The 20,599-nt window shown below is 35.2% G+C and overlaps 1 protein-coding gene across 3 annotated transcripts in view; it reads right to left on the reverse strand.

Moving 5' to 3' along the window:
• The window catches only part of LOC307185974 (uncharacterized protein), a 640,401-nt gene that overhangs the window by 481,772 nt on the left and 138,030 nt on the right, over nucleotides 1-20,599 (reverse strand). For all 3 annotated transcript variants that reach the window (XM_079920601.1, XM_079920599.1, XM_079920600.1), the window contains exon 3: nucleotides 4,402-4,446. In XM_079920601.1, coding sequence (XP_079776727.1) covers nucleotides 4,402-4,446 — 45 coding nt within the window. The remainder of the gene's footprint in view (nucleotides 1-4,401; nucleotides 4,447-20,599) is intronic.

Raw genomic sequence — 20,599 nt, forward strand, 5'->3', positions numbered from 1 at the left:
GAGGAGGCCAAAGGGCAGATCCAGGGATATAGATACATGTGCGTTTGTGTGTGTGTGTGTGTGTGTGTGTGTGTGTGTGTGTGTGTATACCTGTGTAAGCATAACTTTATATGTATACATATATTTTCAAGGTCGGTCCACTGAGAGGTCCTACAAGCAATGGTAGACTTAAGGCCAAGATTTAGTTTCTAAATAACATTATTCAGTAAGTGTAACTAGAGCTCCTTGGAAAAGTTGTTGATTTCAGGGCTGGGATGGTGTAAACACATGATGAGCCTGGAACATCTTGTTGTGCTCTTTGTATACATTATGCACTTTTTAGAGTAAGAAAGTGCTCAAAAATAGGTGAATGCATGTTAAAAGTCACTAAAACCAATATGACGCAATGGCCAAGGACCAAAGCTATAACAATCAGAGCAAGAAAATAAATCATAATAGTATTGGATTAAACTGAAAGAATAAAATAAGTATCCATGAGTCTGTACTTATATAAATAAATAATTAAATAAATAAGAAATGGAAGAGAAGACACAACTCTTCCTTGTAAAACAATTCCAATTATTAGATGAAGATGGTATGAGAAAAATAAAAATCACAATTATACATAAAGAAAATAATTAGTGATATCTACCCTTGGCAATGGAAACTAAAATTAAGATCCAAATGTTTGAGATGAAACAGGATATTGCAGTCTCAAGCAATCTCCCCTAAAATATTTATTGACTACAAAGCTTTAAAAAAAGAAAAGAAAAAAGTACTTTTACAGTGGATAAAACAGGCAGATACCACTTACCCAGGTAACCAAGGTAAGTATCATCAGTAATAAGACAGATCAATATCAGGTATCTTTGAGATGATATACTGAGAAGGACACATTACCTTGATAATGTCCTCCAGAACCCACAACCTCAATCTACTCAAGGGAAACCATCACATAAACCCATATCAAGTGGTATGTTACAAAACAATTGATCAATGACTCTTTAAAAGTAAGGTCATAAAAGAAAAGGAAGGACTGAGGAACTGTCACAAACTTGAGGAGACTAAGGAGACATGATGATTACGTGTTGTGCGGAATTCTATAAGAGATAAAGGATATTAGAGAAAAAAAAATCTGGTAAAATCCGAATGAAGTCTGTGGTTTAATTTATAGTATTTTATTAATGTCAATTTCTTAGTTTTGATCATTGTGCAATGGTTATGAAAGATGTTAGCCTTAGGGGAAAATGAATGTAGGTATATGAGAACACTCTACTATTTCTGCAACTTCTTTGTAAGTCTATGAAAGAAAAAAATTAAAAATGCTAATTATAACCTCAGAGATATGAAAATACATTGAGCTATGAACAAGATAACAATACTATAAAAATAGTATTTATGGAACAAAAAGATATTCCTTGAAAATTAAAATGATGAGAGTGGAAAAATTCAATAAAACAGTGGGTAGATACAGTTGATGACATCTCTCAGATGGTAGAAAATTAAAGAAAAAAATAGGAGAGAAAGATAAGAACATTAGAAGAGAACTTTAAAAGATCTAGCATCCAAGAGAAAAGAATAAGAATTATCAAATCAATGACAAAATGATTTGAGGAAATGCCTTAATTAAAAGATGTAGAGAATACTTTTATTTGTCTATATCAGTATGGCATAACTGGTATTTATTGAATTATCCAGTGCTACTGCATTAGATGAAAATGGATATAAAAAAGACATTCCTGTGAAATTTCAGAACATTGGAGGCAAAGAAAAGGTTTTCAGAGAGAGAAAAAATGTCTTAGTAAAAAGGTTAAAGTTATAAGAACATTTTATTCTTCTGGACTTTTAAGCAGAAGCACTGGAAACTAAAAAATAATAGAAAATTTTTAGTCAAAAATAACTTTCAAATTAGAATATAACCAAGCTAAACTATTATTCAAATGTGAAAGCAAAATATAGACATTTTTATACAGGCAATGTCTCAAAAATTTACCTCTAATACACTTGTTTTAGAAAGTCATGGGAGGATTACTTCATCAAACCAAGGGAGTAAACACAGAAATCATGGATTTTGATGCAAAGGAAAAACCTTAGGATGATAAGGGGTATTCCTGTCCTGCCCCCCAAAAAAGAGGCTCTGAAAGAGATTTTCAAGATGAAAGCTCATAGAATACTGTACTGAAAGTGTTTAGTACATTAAAGAGAAAATTATACAACTGAAAAAGAATAGGAGGATAAATTAGTGATAAGTATATAGAAAACCAAGCAGAAAAATGGAAGTAATCATTAACTCCAAGGAAAACAAAAATTGTGCAGTAAAGGAAGAGTTATTCATAGATTACTCCATATATGGCTCAGCTATGAATAGCATTGTTCATATAAAGTTGAATATAGAATTGACAAAAAATTTCTGTGTTTATACTGGGATAATGTGGAAATTAGAAGCATGAATATGTAATGTAGAGGTAGCTGTATGACAGAAAGCTAAATATTAATACTCCTATCATGGGAGTCCAATGACAATTCTTACAGTGTTAAAAGATAGAAATAACAATGAATTGCAAGGTATTTAGAAGTGTAGGAGAAAATCCCTAAAGAATAAATTCAAAATGTTGAAATCAGTAACCTTTAAAGTATAATAAGAAAACACAAATGTAGAGTTTTTGGAATCTTTAAACAATGTTTATAAATAAAATTCATAAATATTGAAAACAATATAAAAAAAGAAGTAACTAGTTGATTCCTAAATTAAAAAAAAAACACATTCCAAAGTTACTAAAATTGTTTTGCCTAGTATTAAGAGAACATTTACTATGTGCTAGGTACTGTTTTAAGTACTTCATATTTATTAACTCAATCCTCTTAATGGTTATTCTCATTTAATAAGGAAGACACCATGTTCAAAGAAACAATGCCCCCAAAGTCACACATAATGATATGGCAGCAACGGAGTCTGCACCCAGTCAGTTAGTCTTCAGAGCATGCATTCTTAACAGAAATACACCAAAATCTCACGCATGAAAAGATCTATTAGCAGAATACTGCAGTCATGTGGACAGATCCCTGGAGGTGGTGCAAGAACACCTAGCTCTATATTTTGACTCTATCATTTAATAACTATGAAGCTTTTTACAAGGCAAGTAACTTCTATGAACTTTAGATTTCTTGTCTGTACTGAGAATAACTTCTGAGTGCTGATACTAAAATAAAATAAAGTGATGTGAAGTCAAGCATAGGGAACAAACTGATATAAAGCCTACATGGGGAATGGCACATAGTAGACATTCAATAAATTCATTCAATAAATGTTAACCTATTTGAATTTATAGGTTACTGAAATGGATGTGAAGTTCAATGTTATGTTGGTGCACCCGTAACTTTTAATTCTAGCTATTGCTCCTTAAGAGTGTCCATACACATCTTATTATGATTGAAAGTAGACGGTCTAAATTTCCTTATACATATATTATTTTTCCCAGAATCAATTTAGGATAACTATTAATTAAGCCACCATGATATCTTCAACATTTTTTTTCAAATGCTCCTTTTCCAAAAATAGCTTGTTGTTTGAAATTAATTCATGCATCTGACTTAATTGCACTTGTTAAAATTATTCTCTCGGGTTGTTCTGCATGAATAATAAGTTCAGTCAATACTTTTACATTCCAGAGATGAAATGTTGACAACTTTAAAATGAATATGCTTCCAAATAATCAGACTCTACAAAACTTTACTGTAGAAGAGCAGCTTTTAAGTTTTCCAACTAAGACATTTTTGTTGTCTCTGAGAATTTCCCAAGAGTCCAGAGAAATATTTGTGCCTCAGGATATTAATAGCAGCTATGAGAAAAAGGTGTTCTGTGATGATAAAATATTTGGAAAATGCTAAGTTAAACTAGCAAAAGATAGGTTTCTTTTCTGTGAGACTTTTCAGAATCTCTAATGTGGTAGCTTATGCTTCAATCTCTAACAGGAAACAAAATGTACACTGTTACTCCAAACTACATTGACTACAGCATCCTTTTTGCTTGGTTTTGTTTGTTTGTTGTTTTTTTCTGAAGCTGACCTATTTCCTATTCGATAAAGTTGACATTTCTCTCTAGAAGTCAAATGAGTAAGGGGTTTTCCCCCAATTATTCTTTATAGTTTATTTTTCTCCTGTATTTTACAACAATAAAAAGAAAAAAATCAATAAATTCAGAAACCAATGTGTAAATGAGTCAACATGTAGTTATACTTAAAATTCAATTATTATGTAAGAGCAACTTTCACCAGGAAACTTATTCCTACTTTTAAAATTACAAACATAGAAAACAAACTTCTGGTTACCAAAAGGGAAAGGTGGAGGGAGGGATAAATTAGGAGCTTGGGATTAACAGATACACACTATTAAATATAAAATAGATAAACAACAAGTACTTACTGTATACCACAGGGAACTATACTATATTCAATATCTTGTAATAACCTATAATGGAAAAGAATATGAAACTGAATCACTTTGCTGTACACCTGAAACTAACACAACATTGTAAATCAACTATACCTTAATTAAAAAAAACTACAAATATAAACAAAGTATTGAATAATGGTTCAAACTGTATGCACTAAAGTTTGGGTTTGAATCAGATCTGGGCACATAGTTTCCAAGAATTAGTTTTGTAGGCATTGTAAAATAGAGAGATGAATCTAGCATATTTTCTCATTTGGGTTGAGGAAGTATTTTGTGTTTTTTCCTAAGGATATTTCCTTCACAGAGAATGAAGTAAACAATAATATATAATTAATGTCTAGAAAAGCAAATTTGTATACATGAATTTTATCTCATATATTAAATAAAAAGTGAAATATGAGAAACTTGATTAAGGAATTTCGTTGTATGTCTTCTTTGGAGAAATATCTATTTAGATTTCTGCTCATTTTTTGATTGAGTTATATGTTTTGTTTTGTTTTTTTGATATTGAGCTGCATGAGAAGTTTATATATTTTGGAGATAAATCCCTTGTTGGTTGCTTCATTTCCAAATATTTTCTCCCAATAATGTCTAGCCCTACATTTAGATCTTTAATCCATTTTGAGTTTATTTTTGTGTATGCTGTTAGGCAGTACACAAATTTCATTTTTTTATATATAGCTGTCCAGTTTTCCCAGCACCACTTATTGAAGAGACTGTCTTTTCTCCATGGTATGTTCTTGCCTCCTTTATCATAGATTAGGTGACCATAGGTGCATGGGTTTATCTCTGGGCTTTCTATCCTGTTCCATTGATCTATAAGTCTTTCTCTGTGCCAGTACCATGCTGTTTTGATGACTGTAGCTTTGTAGTATATTTTAAAGTCAGGGAGCCTGATTCCTCCAGCTCCGTTTTTCACATGGAAATATGCTCAACATCACTAATTATTAGAGAAATGCAAATCAAAATTACAATGAGGTATCACCTCACACCAACCAGAATGGCCATCCTCAGAAAATCTACAAACAACAAATGCTGGAGAGGGTGTGGAAAAAAGGGAACCCTCCTAAACTGTTGGTGGGAATGTAAATTGATACAGCCACTATGGAGAACAGTATGGAGGTTCCTTGAAGAACTAAAAATAGAACTACTAGGTGATACAGCAATCCCACTCCTGGGCATATACTCAGAGAAAACAATAATTCAAAAAGATACATGCACGACAATGTTCACTGCAGCACTATTTACAATAGCCAGGACATGGAAGCAACCTAAATGTCCATCAACAGAGGAATGGATAAAGAAGATATGGTACATATATACAGTGGAATATTACTCAGTCATAAAAAAGAATGAAAATAATGCCATTTGCAGCAACACAGATGGACCTAGAGATTGTCATATTGAGTGAAATATGTAAGACACAGAAAGACAAATATATGATATCGCTTAATTGTGGAATCTAAAAAATGGTACCAATGAATTTACCTACAAAATGGAAATAGAGTTACAGATGTAGAAAACACACTTATGTAAGGGGGGAGGAACAAATTGGGAGATTGGGATTGACATATACATACAACTATACATAAAATAGATAACTAATAAGAATCTGCTGTATAGCACAGGGAGCTCTATTCAATATTCTGTAATGGCATACATAGGAAAAGAATCTTAAAAAAAAAGAGTAGACATGTGTATATCTATATCCCAACAGCCAGCAAGCTTCAGTGCTGGATGGCCCATGCCAATCAACTAGCAAGACAGGAACACATCCCACCCATTAGCAGAGAGGCTGCCTAAAATCATACAAAGTTCACAGACACCCCAAACACACCACTGGATATGGTCCTGCCCACCAGAAAGACAAGATCCATCTCTACCCACCAGAAAACAGGTATCGGTCCCCTCCAACAGAAAGCCTATACAACCCACTGAACCAACCTCATCCCCTGGGGGCAGACATCAAAACAACAGAAATTACAAACCTGCAGCCTACAAAAAGGAGACATCAAACACTGTAAGTTAAACAAAATGAGGGGACAGAGAAATATGCAGTAGATGAAGGGGCAAGGTAAAAAACCCACCAGACCAAATAAATGAGGAGGAAATATGCAGTCTACCTGAAAAATAATTCAGAGAAATGCTAGTAAAGAGGATCCAAAATCTTGGAAATAGAATGGAGAAAATACAAGAAATGTTTAAAAAGGACCTAGAAGAACTAAAGAGCAAACAAACAATGATGAACAACACAATAAATGAAATTAAAAATTCTCTAGAAGGAATCAATAGCAGAATAACTGAGTCAGAAGAACGGATAAGTGACCTGGAAGATAAAATAGTGGAAATAACTACTGCAGAGCAGAATAAAGAAAAAAGAATGAAAAGAATTGAGGACAGTCTCAGAGACTGCTGAGACAACATTAAATGCACCAACATTCAAATTATAGGGGTCCCAGAAGAAGAGAGAAAGAAAGGTCTGAGAAAGTATTGAAGAGATTATAATTGAAAACTTCCCTAACAAGGGAAAGGAAATAGTCAATCAAGTCCAGGAAGTGCAGAGAGTCACATACAGGATAAATCCAAGGAGAAACACGCCAAGACACATATTAATCACACTAACAGAAATTAAATACAAAGAAAAAATGTTAAAAGCAGCAATGGAAAAGCAACAAATAACATAAAAGGGAATCACCATAAGGTTAACAGCTGATCTTTCAGCAGAAACTCTGCAAGCCAGAAGGGAGTGGCAGGACATATTTAAAGTGATGAAAGGGAAAAACCTACAACCAAGATTACTCTACCCAGCAAGGATCTCATTCAGATTTGATGGAGAAATTAAAACCTCTACAGACAAGCAAAAGTTAAGAGAATTCAGCACCACCAAAGCAGCTTTACAACAAATTCTGAAGGAACTTCTCTAGGCAGGAAACACAAGAGAAGGAAAAGAACTGCAATAAAAAATCCAAAACAATTAAGAAAATGGTAAGAGGAATATATATATTGATAATTACCTTAAATATAATGGATTAAATGCTCCAAGCAAAAGATATAGACTGGCTGGCTGGATACAAAAATGAGACCTGAATGTATGTTGCCTAAAAGACACCCACTTCAGACCTAGGGACACATACACACTGAAAGTGAGGGAATGGAAAAAGATATTCCATGCAAATGGAAATCAAAAGGAAGCGGGATTAGCAATTCTCATATCAGTCAAAATAACTTTAAAATAAAGACTATTACGAGAGACAAAGAAGGACACTACATAATGATCAAGGGATTAATCCCAGAAGAAGATAAAACAATTGTAAATATTTATGCACCCAACATAGGAGCACCTCAATACATAAGGCAAATGCTAACAACTATAATAGGGGAAATCGACAGGAACACAATCATAGTAGGGGACTTTAACACTCCACTTTCACCAATGGACAGATCATCCAAAACGAAAATAAATAAGGAAACACAAGCTTTCAATGATACATTAAACAAGATGGACTTAATTTATATGTATAGGACATTCCATCCAAAAACAAGAGAATACACTTTCTTCTTAAATGCTCATGGAACATTCTCCAGGATAGATCATATCTTGGGTCACAAATCAAGCCTTGGTAATTTTAAGAATATTGAAATCATGTCAAGTATATTTTCCGACCACAACACTATGAGACTAGATATCAATTACAGGGGGAAAAAATGGCAAAAAATACAAACTTATGGAGGCTAAACAATACGCTACTAAATAACCAAGAGATCACTGAAGAAATTAAAGAGGAACTCAAAAAATACCTAGAAACAAATGACAATGAAAACAACCACCCAAAACTTATGGGATGCAGCAAAGCAAGTCTAACAGGGAAGTTTATAGCAATATAATCCTACCTGAAGAAACAAGAAACATCTTAAATAAGCAACTTAACCTTACACCTAAAGCAATAAGAGAATGAAAAAAAAAAAACACAAAGTTAGCAGAAGGAAAGAAATCATAAAGATCAGATCAGAAATAAATGAAAAAGAAAAGAAGGAAACATTAGCAAAGATCAAAAAACTAAAAGCTGGTTCTTTGAGAACATAAACAAAATTGATAAACCACTACCCCCACTCATCAAAAAAAAAAGGGAGAAGACTCAAGTCAACAGAATTAGAAATGAAAAAGAAGTAACAATGGAACTGCAGAAATACAAAGGATCATGAGAGATTACTACAAGCAACTGTATGCCAATAAAATGGACAACCTGGAAGAAATGGACAAATTCTTAGAAAAGCACAACCTTCTGAGATTGAACTAAGAAGAAACAGAAAATATAAACAGACAAACAATAAGCACTGAAATTGAAACTGTGATTAAAAACCTTCCAACGAAAGCCCAGGACCAGATGGATTCACAGGCAACTTCTATCAAACACTTAGAAAAGAGCTAACACCTATCCTTCTCAAACTCTTCCAAAATATAGCAGAGGGAGGAACACTCCCAAACTCATTCTATGAGGCCACCATCACCATGATACCAAAACCAGACAAAATTGGCATAAAAAAAGAAAACTACAGGCCAATATCACTGATGAACGTAGCTGTAAAAATCCTCAACAAAATATTAGCAAACATAATCCAACAGCACATTAAAAGGATCATACACTATGATCAAGTGGGGTTTACCCCAGGGATGCAAGGATTCTTCAATTTATGCAAATCAATCAATGTGATTAAACATATTAACAAATTGAAATATAAAAACCATATGATCATCTCAGTAGATACAGAAAAAGCTTTTGACAGAATTCAACACCCATTTATGATAGAAACTCTCCAGAATGTGGGCATAAAGGGAACCTGTCTCAACATAGAAAAGACCATATATGACAAACCCACAGCCAACTTCGTTCTCAATGGTGAAAAACTGAAACCATTTCCACTAAGGTCAGGAACAAGACAAGGTTGCCCACTCTCACCACTATTATTCAACATTCTTTTGGAACTTTTAGCCGCAGCAATCAGAGAAGAAAAAGAAATAAAAGGAATCTAAATAAAAAAAGAAGTAAAACTGTCACTGTTTGCAGATGACATGACACTAAACATAGAGATTCCTAAAGATGCTACCAGAAAACTACTAGACGTAATGAATGAATTTGGTAAAGTAGCAGTATACAAAATTAATGCACAGAAATTTCTTGAATTCCTATACACTAATGACGCAAAATCTGAAAAAGAAATTAAGGAAACACTCCCATTTACCATTGCAACAAAAGTATAAAATACCTAGGGATAAACCCACCTAAGGAGACAAAACACCTGTAGACAGAAAACTATAAGACACTGATGAAAGAAATTAAAGATGATACAAATAGATGGAGAGATATACCATGTTCTTGGATTGGAAGAATCAACATTGTGAAAATGACTATATTACCCAAAGCAATCTACAGATTCAATGCAATCCCTATCCAACTACCAATGGCATTTTTCACAGAACTAAAACAAAAAATTTCACAATTTGTATGGAAACACAAAAGACCTCAAATAGCCAAAGCAATCTTGAGAAAGAAATATGGAGCTGGAGGAATCAGGCTCCTGGACTTCAGACTATACTACGAAGCTACGGTAATCAACACAGTACGGTACTGGCACAAAAACAGAAGTATAGATCAATGGAGCAGGATAGAAAGCCCAGAGATAAATCCACGCACATATGGTCACCTTATCTATTATCTTATCTACCTTATCTAGAATATACTATTGAGAAAGGACAGCCTCTTCAATAAGTGGTGCTGTGAAAACTGGAAAGCTACATATAAAAGAGTGAAATTAGAACACTCCCTAACACCACACACAAAAATAAACTCAAAATGGATTAAAGACCTATGTGTAATGCCAGACACTATCAAACTCTTAGAGGAAAACATAGGCAGAACACTCTATGACATAAATCACAGCAAGATCCTTTTTGACCCACCTCCTAGAGATATAGAAATAAAAACAAAAATAAATAAATGGGATCGAATGAAACTTAGAAGCTTTTGCACAGCAAAGGAAACCATAAACAAGATTAAAAGACAACCCTCAGAATGGGAGAAAATATTTGCAAATGAAGCAACTGACAAAGGATTCATCTCCAAAATATACAAGCAGCTCAATATCAAAAAAACAAACAACCCAATCCAAAAATGGGCAGAAGACCTACATAGACATTTCTCCAAAGAAGATACACAGATTGCCAACAAACATATAAAAGGATGCTCAACATCACTAATCATTAGAGAAATGCAAATCAAAACTACAATGTGTTATCAGCTCACACCAGTCAGAATGGCCATCCTCAAAAAATCTACAAACAATAAATGCCAGAGAGGGTGTGGAGAAAAGGGAACCCTCTTGCACTGTTGGTGGGAATGTAAATTGATACAGCCACTATGGAGAATAATATGGAGGTTCCTTAAAAAACTAAAAATAGAACTACCATACAACCCAGCAATCCCACTACTGGGCATATACCCTGAGAAAACCGTAATTCAGAAAGGGTCATGTACCACAACATTCATTGCAGCTCTCTTTACAATAGCCAGGGCATGGAGGCAACCTAAGTGTCCATCGACAGATGAATGGATAAAGAAGATGTGGCACATATATACAATAGAATATTCCTCAGCCATAAATAGAAATGAAATTGAGTTATTCGTAGTGAGGTGGATGGACCTAGAGACTGTCAAACAGAGTCAAGTAAGTCAGAAAGAGAATAACAAATACCGTATGATAACACTATATATGGGACATAAAAGAAAATGGTCCTGATGAACTTAGGCGCAGGACAGGAATAAAAACGCAGATGTAGAGAATGGACTTGAGGATGTGGCGGGGAGGGGCAAGGGTAAGCTGGGACGAAGTGCCAGAGTAGAATTGACATATATACACTACCAAATGTAAAAGTTAGCTAGTGGGAAGCAGCTTCATAGCACAGGGAGATCAACTCGGTGCTTTGTGACCACCTAGAATGATGGGATAGGGAGGGTGGGAGGGAGATGCAAGAGGATGGGGATATGAGGATATATGTATACATATAGCTGATTTACTTTGTTATACAGCAGAAACTAACACAATATTGTAAAGCAACTATACTCCAATAAAGGTGTTAAAAAAATGCTATCCATGCATCTCATTTCTTCACAATTAAATTTTAAATAAAAGCAAAATGTCACTAATGCATGTCTAATTTTACAATGCAAGCAGATGTTGTTGTTAAAACATCTTCCACTGTTAGCCTCTGGCTCCAGTGACTGCCATCCAAAGAACAGGAAGGAAGAAACAATTTGGAGAGCAAGATAAATTGTTTGCTGGGGGCACAGAACATGATAAGTAGTTGGAAGTCATTAAATTATAAGTGCCTATAAGTGTGACTCATAATCTATCTATTAAATATATTTCAACTACAGATCACTTTTTATGAACATCATTTCTCATGATGTCATGAAAATACTTCAAATTTTAATAAATTAAAGAAAATGTGATAAACTTAACTGATATAATTTAACCTGAATTTGTAGTTTTATTTAATTTAAAGAATTTATTGGAATTTTTTTCCATTTAACTAGAAAGAATTTGCAGGTTTGTAAATGTAAAATAAAGAAGAACAGCCTTGGGATTTCTTTTAATTTTGCATGTGTGGGAAGAGAGAAGACTTTAAAATGTCCCCCACCTTTGGGAACACATACACAGAAAATTTTCAGTCCTAAATGACTAGATATTACTCAGGATTGATAATTTATTGAATTAAAAATTATATTCAAATATGCATATAAATAGTAAGAACTGATTCATATGTATCTGTGGTCCATTGCAAAAGGTGGCCACAGATCATTCTTACATCTGTACACATATTTCTTTGCAGTGTGACCACTAGTACTTTTTTCATCAAGTGGTAGAGTCTATTTCCACTCTGCTTGAATTTGAGCTGGCCCTGAAGATTATTCCTTGACCAAGAGAATGTGGTAGAATTGATGCTGTGCAACTTCTAGGTCCAGACTTCAAGAGTACTTGTAGATTCTGCTCTAACTTTCTTAGAACTTACTGTAACCTTGTAAAGAAGCTTGAGATAAGCACCTTGAGGGTGAGATACTGCTGGAAAGAGAGACTCTACCAACAATGCACCAGATGCCCAAAATGTGTAGGGCTACTTTGAACCATCTGTCCTTACTGGAGTCACCAGTAGACTGCAGATGAATGCATGACTCAGGTGAGACTAGCAGAAGAACTACCAGCTGAACCCAATCCAATGCCCAACTCACAGAATCATGGACAAATAAAAGAGTTGTTGTTTTAAGCCACTACATTTTGGGATGGTTCATTTTGTAAAATTAGATTACTGAGACAACAGCATTTTACCAAAGGTTTAATATATGGAATATCTTACAACACTTAAAGGGATGATATTATCCACACTGCTTTTTACATAATTTATAAACTGTATATTTATAATGTTCTAATTTAGAACCCATTAAAGATATTGCATCAGCTAATATATTTATTGGATATCATTTTAAAATCATTTTCTGAAAGATTCTCATCACTAACTTTTTTTCTGGTTTCCTTATTCACAGCAAAGCTTTCTTCAGTTTAATTTCTTTCTGGTTAAGTATATTGTCCTGAACTCTATTTAATGAATTTCATTATGTTGTTGCAGAATGTGTTTCTAGGGTCATTTGGGACACTTCTGTCTTCTTTGGATGTGCTGTTCACGCTCCTTAGTTCAGTGTCATTGGTATTCTGTCATCAAGCTCGTTGTTTAACATGTGAAATCTCACTGAGTATAGGATTAACTACAGAGGAATAGTTCTTGGTTCTCTCCATTCAGAAGACACAGCTGCACTCCTGACAAGAGCCCTTGCTTGCCCCTGCCTTGTCTCTATCAATAATAATTTGTTCCGGTGGAGCACAGTGCCACACGTGATACAAAGGTCTTGTCCTATATTCATTATGCCTGGGGTGAATAGAGCCCCACATAAATATGCATATTTAGCAGAGACATCTTACCTAATCCCTTTTAGTATTCCTCAAATTATCTTGGATAGACCCTTGATCTAAAACATGGATATCCTTTACTCTAATAAAAGTTCCACCTCCTAGAAAACCCACCACTAAGCCAGGTCTAAGACTCCATGAATCACAACCTTTGGTTAGGGATGCTGACCAGAATCATATCCAACCATGTAAGACTTTGGAATTAGTGATTTATATTGCAATTTTGCCCTGTCCAGACAAAATTTGTTCTTTGTTCTTCCTTTGCAGCATGACTACACCAGCTAAAACAAATAAACTTCTTCTTGGGAAGAAGCTTCTTGATTTATTCTGAAGGATTATATGTTCATTAGGATCCCAGGAAGAAACAGGTTGTACCCTCAAAGGGATAATTGAAGGGAATTTAATAAAAGGATGCTTTTCAGAGGTGGAGATAAGATAAAGCCATTACTATCCCTGAAGTGGCGAGTGTAGGCTGTGGCCTTACAGAATTGGATCAGGGCCACAGTCATAGAAAGTGAGCCACTGCCAAAACAATAGTCCTTCACAAAGAGGAATGGATTTAAATAATATCCTAGATACTATTTCCTTCAGACTTCTCATCTTCAGTTGATTCCTTCCATTTGCCAAATCCAAGAGAAACCAGAGGGCTCTACAACTTTGGACTCTTGGGGCAAAGAGCAGGGCAGGAAATGATAGAATGGATATGGGAAAACACAGAATAACCATCACAGCTCGGGTAGAATGGCTACAATGTTCTAGATTGAATTCAGGCTTTTTTTCTCCTACTCTTAGCAGATCAGGTGCCCTTATGTACTGCTATAGAACAAGATGTCCTCTCTGTATGCCAAATATGAAGTGTTAGCAGGGAATTTAACTTTACTGTATATACACAATAAACATATCAACATAATACCCTTGCTAGACTTGCCTTTCCTTATCTAGAGAAAATGTGGGGAATAAACCTGGGCTCTGAATATCAGAAAAATTTGTTTTAAATACTGAATTTGCCACTGCTTAGCTGTAAATCCTTGAGTAATAAACTTAGTTTTTTGCTCCTTTTTTCTTTACCTATAAAATGGAAATATCATACCTACTGTATAGAATTACCGTAAAGATTAAACAAAAAGATGGTTGTAAAAACTTTATAACATGCTCAGAATTTAGTAAGCTCTGAATAAATTTAAGGTATTGTTTTCAGCTAAAAGTTGTTAGAGTTGGTAACCTTGATTATTACTACTTTTTTCCTATTTACTGACTGAGAATGTTCCTGAATGTGTGGGTCTCTGGACTCCTGCATCTACTAATAACTTTCTTCCAAAAACTGTGAATTCATCTTTTAAAATAAATAAATAATTGATAATAAAATTAAGAGCAATTAAACAAATGAAATTCATTTTAATCTATTATTAAGTTAATAATATTATAATTATCTATTGATGATAAAATGAATACAAGGCACATTAATCTGCTACTCGATGGAAGTTTATGACTTGAGTCTTAGGTCAATATGGATTAGATTCTTCACTCATGAGAGTTACTCAGCATGTAGTTAAAATTCTTATTGCCAAGTCCATAAGCTGAGGTGGCTGGAGCAATGAACATCTTAGTGAGAAGATATTTATAGCAGCTGGAGACATATTAGTGATATTACCAAGAAATTGATCAAAGCACTTACTGCACTGAGGGTTTTTACATTTGAAATTTTAATAAAATGAATTCACATTTGTATGGACAGCATTTTTATAATCACAACTTCAATCAGATATTGTTTTTTTCCTCTCTCTCTTGAAGATTTTGAGATGAATATAATTTTCAAAACTTTTCCTATCACATTCACATGCTCTGTTTCATGATAAGCTCTCATAGCTGTTACTTTGAGAAGAATAAATGGTACAAGATAAAACCCTTTAGATGGGTCCAGGATTAGAACAAAAAAAGTGATGGTCCAAAATGTTATACGTCAAAAAAAATCACTAGAGTGTTAAGTGATGATTTATAAACACAGCCAAACTTCCAACCTCTAAGAAAATCTGGGAAACATTTATCAAAACCAATAAATAATAATTTCTTCAGGGTACTTTTCAAATGGTATCTCATTACTAGTTTTATTTTGATCTATTTTTTAAAACTTCAATTCCTCATGAAAACAAGTTGTATAGCTTATGGTATTGCTCTAGCAAAATCATTTCCATAAATAAAGCAAGATGCAATGGAAAGGAACATATATAAAGATTAATGCAGCAGGCTTTTAGGCTTATGGTGACTAACTATAATTCCTGAGCCTGAAGTTACTGGAAAGAAAATCTCTCTTATGGAAACAGGCGACAAATCCCGAACTATCTGGTCAGCACAAGCAATTTACTTTCCCTTGACTTAAAGAAGTGTGGTTTTATAGCCATTTTCCCTGTGTTTATTGATTTCATATGCAGTATTGTACAGTGACATAATGCACCTGGGCTTCACACACAGAGAGAGAAAGGATAACTAACATTTGTCCCATTTGTCAACCCAAAGTAATCAATGGGACCTGGTCTCCACTTAGATGTGCAAAGCAACAAGGCAAATTCTCTTCAATTAAAGTGACTCAGGAGCAAGAAAGGTAAGAATATTGCAGAAAAGAAGGAGCAAAAATAAGAAAAAAAATCCTAATGTTAAATGCTTGTCAGAAAATAAAATCATGTGTAAGTTTTTTGGCATCCTTCATCAAGTGTCACTTTAGCAGCATTGTAAATGCTAGTCATTTGTGTGCCCTATGCACCAAGAAAAAGTGTGGGTTACTTAAGGTTATTAATATGTGTGCTCAAGGAATATGGATGTACTTTAATACAACATAATTAGGTAAATTTGCTGCAATATCAAAGTTCTATTACACTTTATAAACTAAAATACAAAGTTTTTAATATTATTTAATGTTTCATTTTCCTATATCAGTATACCCATTCATGTCAGAAAAAAATAATGAAATATTCAGTAGAAATGATAGCACTCAGAGGCAAACCTAGTCAAAATTCTAAAGTTGGTGAAATTGTTCTTTCTTCCTTCTAACTTTTCCCTGCCTGTGCTTTTCTTCCATAACTCCAACCACTGTGCCCAGTATCCACTGCTTTCATGTTATTTCATTGCTGCTCTCTTATTATGGACTGAATGTTTGTGTTGTACCAAAATTCATATGTTGAAACCCTAACCCCCACAGTATGATGGCATTAGGTAATGGAGCCTTTTAGAGGTGATTAGGTATGAGGGAGGAACCCCTATGCATGAGATCAGTGCCCTTATAAAAGAGACCCCAGACAGTTATCTATGAACAAGGAAGGTGAACTTCACCAGACTCTAAATCCGATGGTACCTTGATCTTGAACTTCTCAGCCCCAGAGCTAAGAAAAAATAAATGTCTTGTTTAAGCTACCCAGTCTATAGTATTTTTGTTTATAGCAGCCCAAACATAACCTCTAGATCACACAAGGTAATATAGCAAAGATTTTGCTCTGTGTTGTAAACTATTTGCTCTACCCTACTTATTCTCAGAGAACTTGCCTCTCAATGTAGCTACTGTGAGTACGCAGGGGACACCTTGACCACATTGCTCCAGCTAGTTTTGGTTGGAGACTCTTTCACAGCAAGTCCTCTAGCTCTTCTTAAACATCTTAAAGGAAATTTTAATGAAACAACCCATAAAAAACACATCCCAGGTCAAGCAAATAACAATGACACAAGTAAATTTCTTACCTCTGAAGAAAGTTCTGTGTCATTCAGGTGCAGTTCCAGCAAATCATAAATTATTCTCATTCATTCATTCAGCAAATACTTATCAAGCAAATATTATATGTTGCTTTTGATGTGGTGAAGCAACAAACTAGACAGACCCACTCCTTGAATTTGTCAAGTTTAAATTCTAGAATAACAAATTCTGACAGCTCACTAATCCTTTTGTCAGTACAGAAATGTTTGTATCCAATATTATAAACTTAGAACCTGGGGAAGCCAGCAATCTAAAGAAATATCTATGCAGATTTGGGAGATCCTGAGGGCAGAGGGGTTTTCTCCTTTTTTTTTTTTTTTTTTTTGGACTACGGAAGAAAAATACATCATAGGACCTTCTCACACAAATATAAGCAGTAAATTCAGTGGTACATCTTATTGGAAAGATGGAGGGCCTGAGTTTCTCAAGTTCTCTTTGGAATATACACAGCTCAGAAGATGTCTCAGAGTGTATTAAGGGTGTTAGTGGATAATCTGACTGGGTATCTTGACTAAGGAGTTTGCGAGAAAGAGGCAAAGTGAACTGAAGCTGAGGGCTGTGGCAGACAGCCTCAGTCAGACACACACGGAGATCACAGATGGATCCCCCTGGTCCATAGCCCAGAGGGATCAAGCCCAGGACCTGGTCAGTCTGCCCTACTGACAGGGACAAGAATCAGGCTCTGAGATATGCACCCTGGAGATTATACCAGCAAACCTTTTTTAGAATGGTGACAGGAAGAGCAGTGGGGCTTCAGTTGTCACCAGTCTGGTTTTTCAGCACAGACCAGTCACACTTAAGTAGACACCAGTGAAGATGAGAACCTGCCTGGATTGAAGGGCTTCCAGAGACCTACCCTGCTCCTTCCCATCACATATGGTATCATACACATATCCTATATACCCAGATACCATCCTAGAGAGAAACAGTAAGAACATGGAGGTAGGGGGAGACTGGGAAAACTCTAAAAGCAATACAGTTCATTCAAAAAAGAATGATCCAACTAAAGATACTGTCTAAATTATAGGATAAACAGCATATATTATATTAAGTTTAGTTTTGTATTGCTCATATGCACTAGCATAGTGTGTGAGTTTGTGTGTGTGTGTGTGTGTGAGAGTTGTGAGGAAGATCAGATAATTTAATAGAAAAATTAAGAAGCTGTATAACATAACTCAGTGTAGTGAAAAGAAATTTGCAAGCCTGTATGTTATCTTCAACTCAAAAGAAAAGAAATATATTTGTGAAATATGGATCATTGCTTTTTATCAAAATTATGTGTAGGGTTTTATTTCAAGTACATTTTTTTAAAGTACCATTATTGGTTCATTAAAATAAAATTGAAGTCTAAATCATATTAGCAGCTACATCACATAGTAATTAAAACTTCCAGTCAAAACCATTTCAATGTATGCCTGTTTAGACACTGTTATTATTATTACATAGTGTCTCTAATGCATACAGAGATTGCTTATGATTCCAGATTATAGGTGATATTTATGCAAGGATAAAACTCTAAAATATTATTTGAAATTTTCCTTTTTGGTGTCCACTGGCCCTACATGCAGCTCAGCTAGCTGGGCTACGTCTAATGGCCAGTCTCAGGTAATGGATGCCAAAGCAGAATCTGAGGCCAAGGAGAACAGTTCTTGGTGTTTTTATTTTCCAAATATAAGCTTTGAAGTTAAAGTTTTAAATTTGCAAGAGCCGTATTAGGTGAGGCCCAAATGTCTAAGCCCTAAAATCTCTAGTGATGAAGATGATATCACAAGAATAGAGTGGGAAGAAGAGTAGCAGTGCCAGTCTCCCCCTTCCCTCAAGCCCACAGGAAATAAAAATCCCAAGAACCAAGGGAAGAAACTGAGGGAACACCGTAACAGGGGACAGAGCTATGTGGGCTTCTGCTGGAGAGAGAAGAGGAACGACCCTGTGGATGTGACTGAGTCTGCAGTGAGTGACTGTCTGTGCTCCACCCAGGTCACAACCACTCATTGCAGGCTGCCAGGGAGCCATGTGGGAGACAAGCCAGTGTCCCAGACCATCCCAGGAGCATCTATACCACATCAACAGTGCTGAGGAAGCATAGTAGCAGTTCTTTTCAATATTGTTCAAAGAAGACTTCCCTTTTGCAGCAGTCAGAACATCTCTCATTGTTCACACGGTAGCACTGACATCTTCCTGGGCCCTGAAACTTTGCTCAACCCTATCTGAACTACCCTTCCAGAACAAACGAACTACCCTTACAGACTACACAATGTCTTATGATCCACTTAAGTTCCAAAGTAGGGAATGGAGGCCTGGACACCTGTACTTATGTGGATGTGCTGGTTTAAATCACTTCAACCTTCCCTGAGCCTGGATCCGTGTGTCTTTACAAAATGAACTGCCTTTGAAAATAGAGCTGACAATGGTATTTAGTGAGCAACAAACATCATGCCTCTCATATACATAGGAAAGAAGAAAGTGTTAAAGAGAGTTTTCTCTTTAGGGAGAAGTAGTTACCCATCAAAACTTTAAGTCGATAGAGATAATGACACCAGGAAAATTAGAGCTTGTAACCCTCTTTTATAGCTACTGCTGAGTGCTCTCTCAATTTGTAAGAATATGATCCATCTAGGTAGTTGTCTCCTTTGTAGTGCTCTCCCTTGCTTTAGGGTTTTCCGTATGCATTATAACTGACATGGTGAGAGCCCCTCTCATATCCCTCAGCCCACCTCTGGAGTCAGATTCTGTTCTGGCAGACAGATTTTATTCATACCTATAGCTTTCTGCTCCTTCTCCTGGGGCCAATCTTTGGCCCTGGGACTGTGTTTAGCACGGAGCTATGCCACCACGAGTGCCTCTCAACCAATGAGCAGCAGTGGGTATATAGCTTAATGCTTTCCTCCCTTGGTTGCAATAATTCTACAGAATCTCTTAAAGGGTCCAGAGCAGGACTGAGCTCCAGTTCCCCACAGCAGTAATCCACTCATTAGTAAAACTTTAATGGCTGTCCTCCTTTTGGTTTCTCACTTGTTCTCTCCTTCACTGTCCGAATATTTGGTTTAGTATCTGCTTTTGAGGGTCCCAAACTAAGAAATGCACATTGTGGAGTCAGTGTACTTATGTATCACAGCCCCTGATAACTTCAATTGTAAGAAATGTGATGTGTTGATATAAATTATCCTTAAAACAAAAAATCATTTTTATAGCTCCATCTTTATAGATTTGATTTATTACGAGAAAAAGTCTTTCTTTTAACTTTGTAAGGAAATTACAATGAATGTCAGCTAAAGGAATTCTTAAAAAAATGAAATCTCAAAGACAGGTTAAGTGCAAACTGTTTGCCTGAGTATTCCATTCTTTCGTGTTTATACTCATTTTAGGTTCAGGTTTATCTCTAAGCTGGGTGCCTATCATTTTCTATAAATA

Source organism: Stenella coeruleoalba, assembly GCF_951394435.1.
Source record: "Stenella coeruleoalba genome assembly, chromosome: 4".
Classification (NCBI taxonomy): domain Eukaryota; kingdom Metazoa; phylum Chordata; class Mammalia; order Artiodactyla; family Delphinidae; genus Stenella; species Stenella coeruleoalba.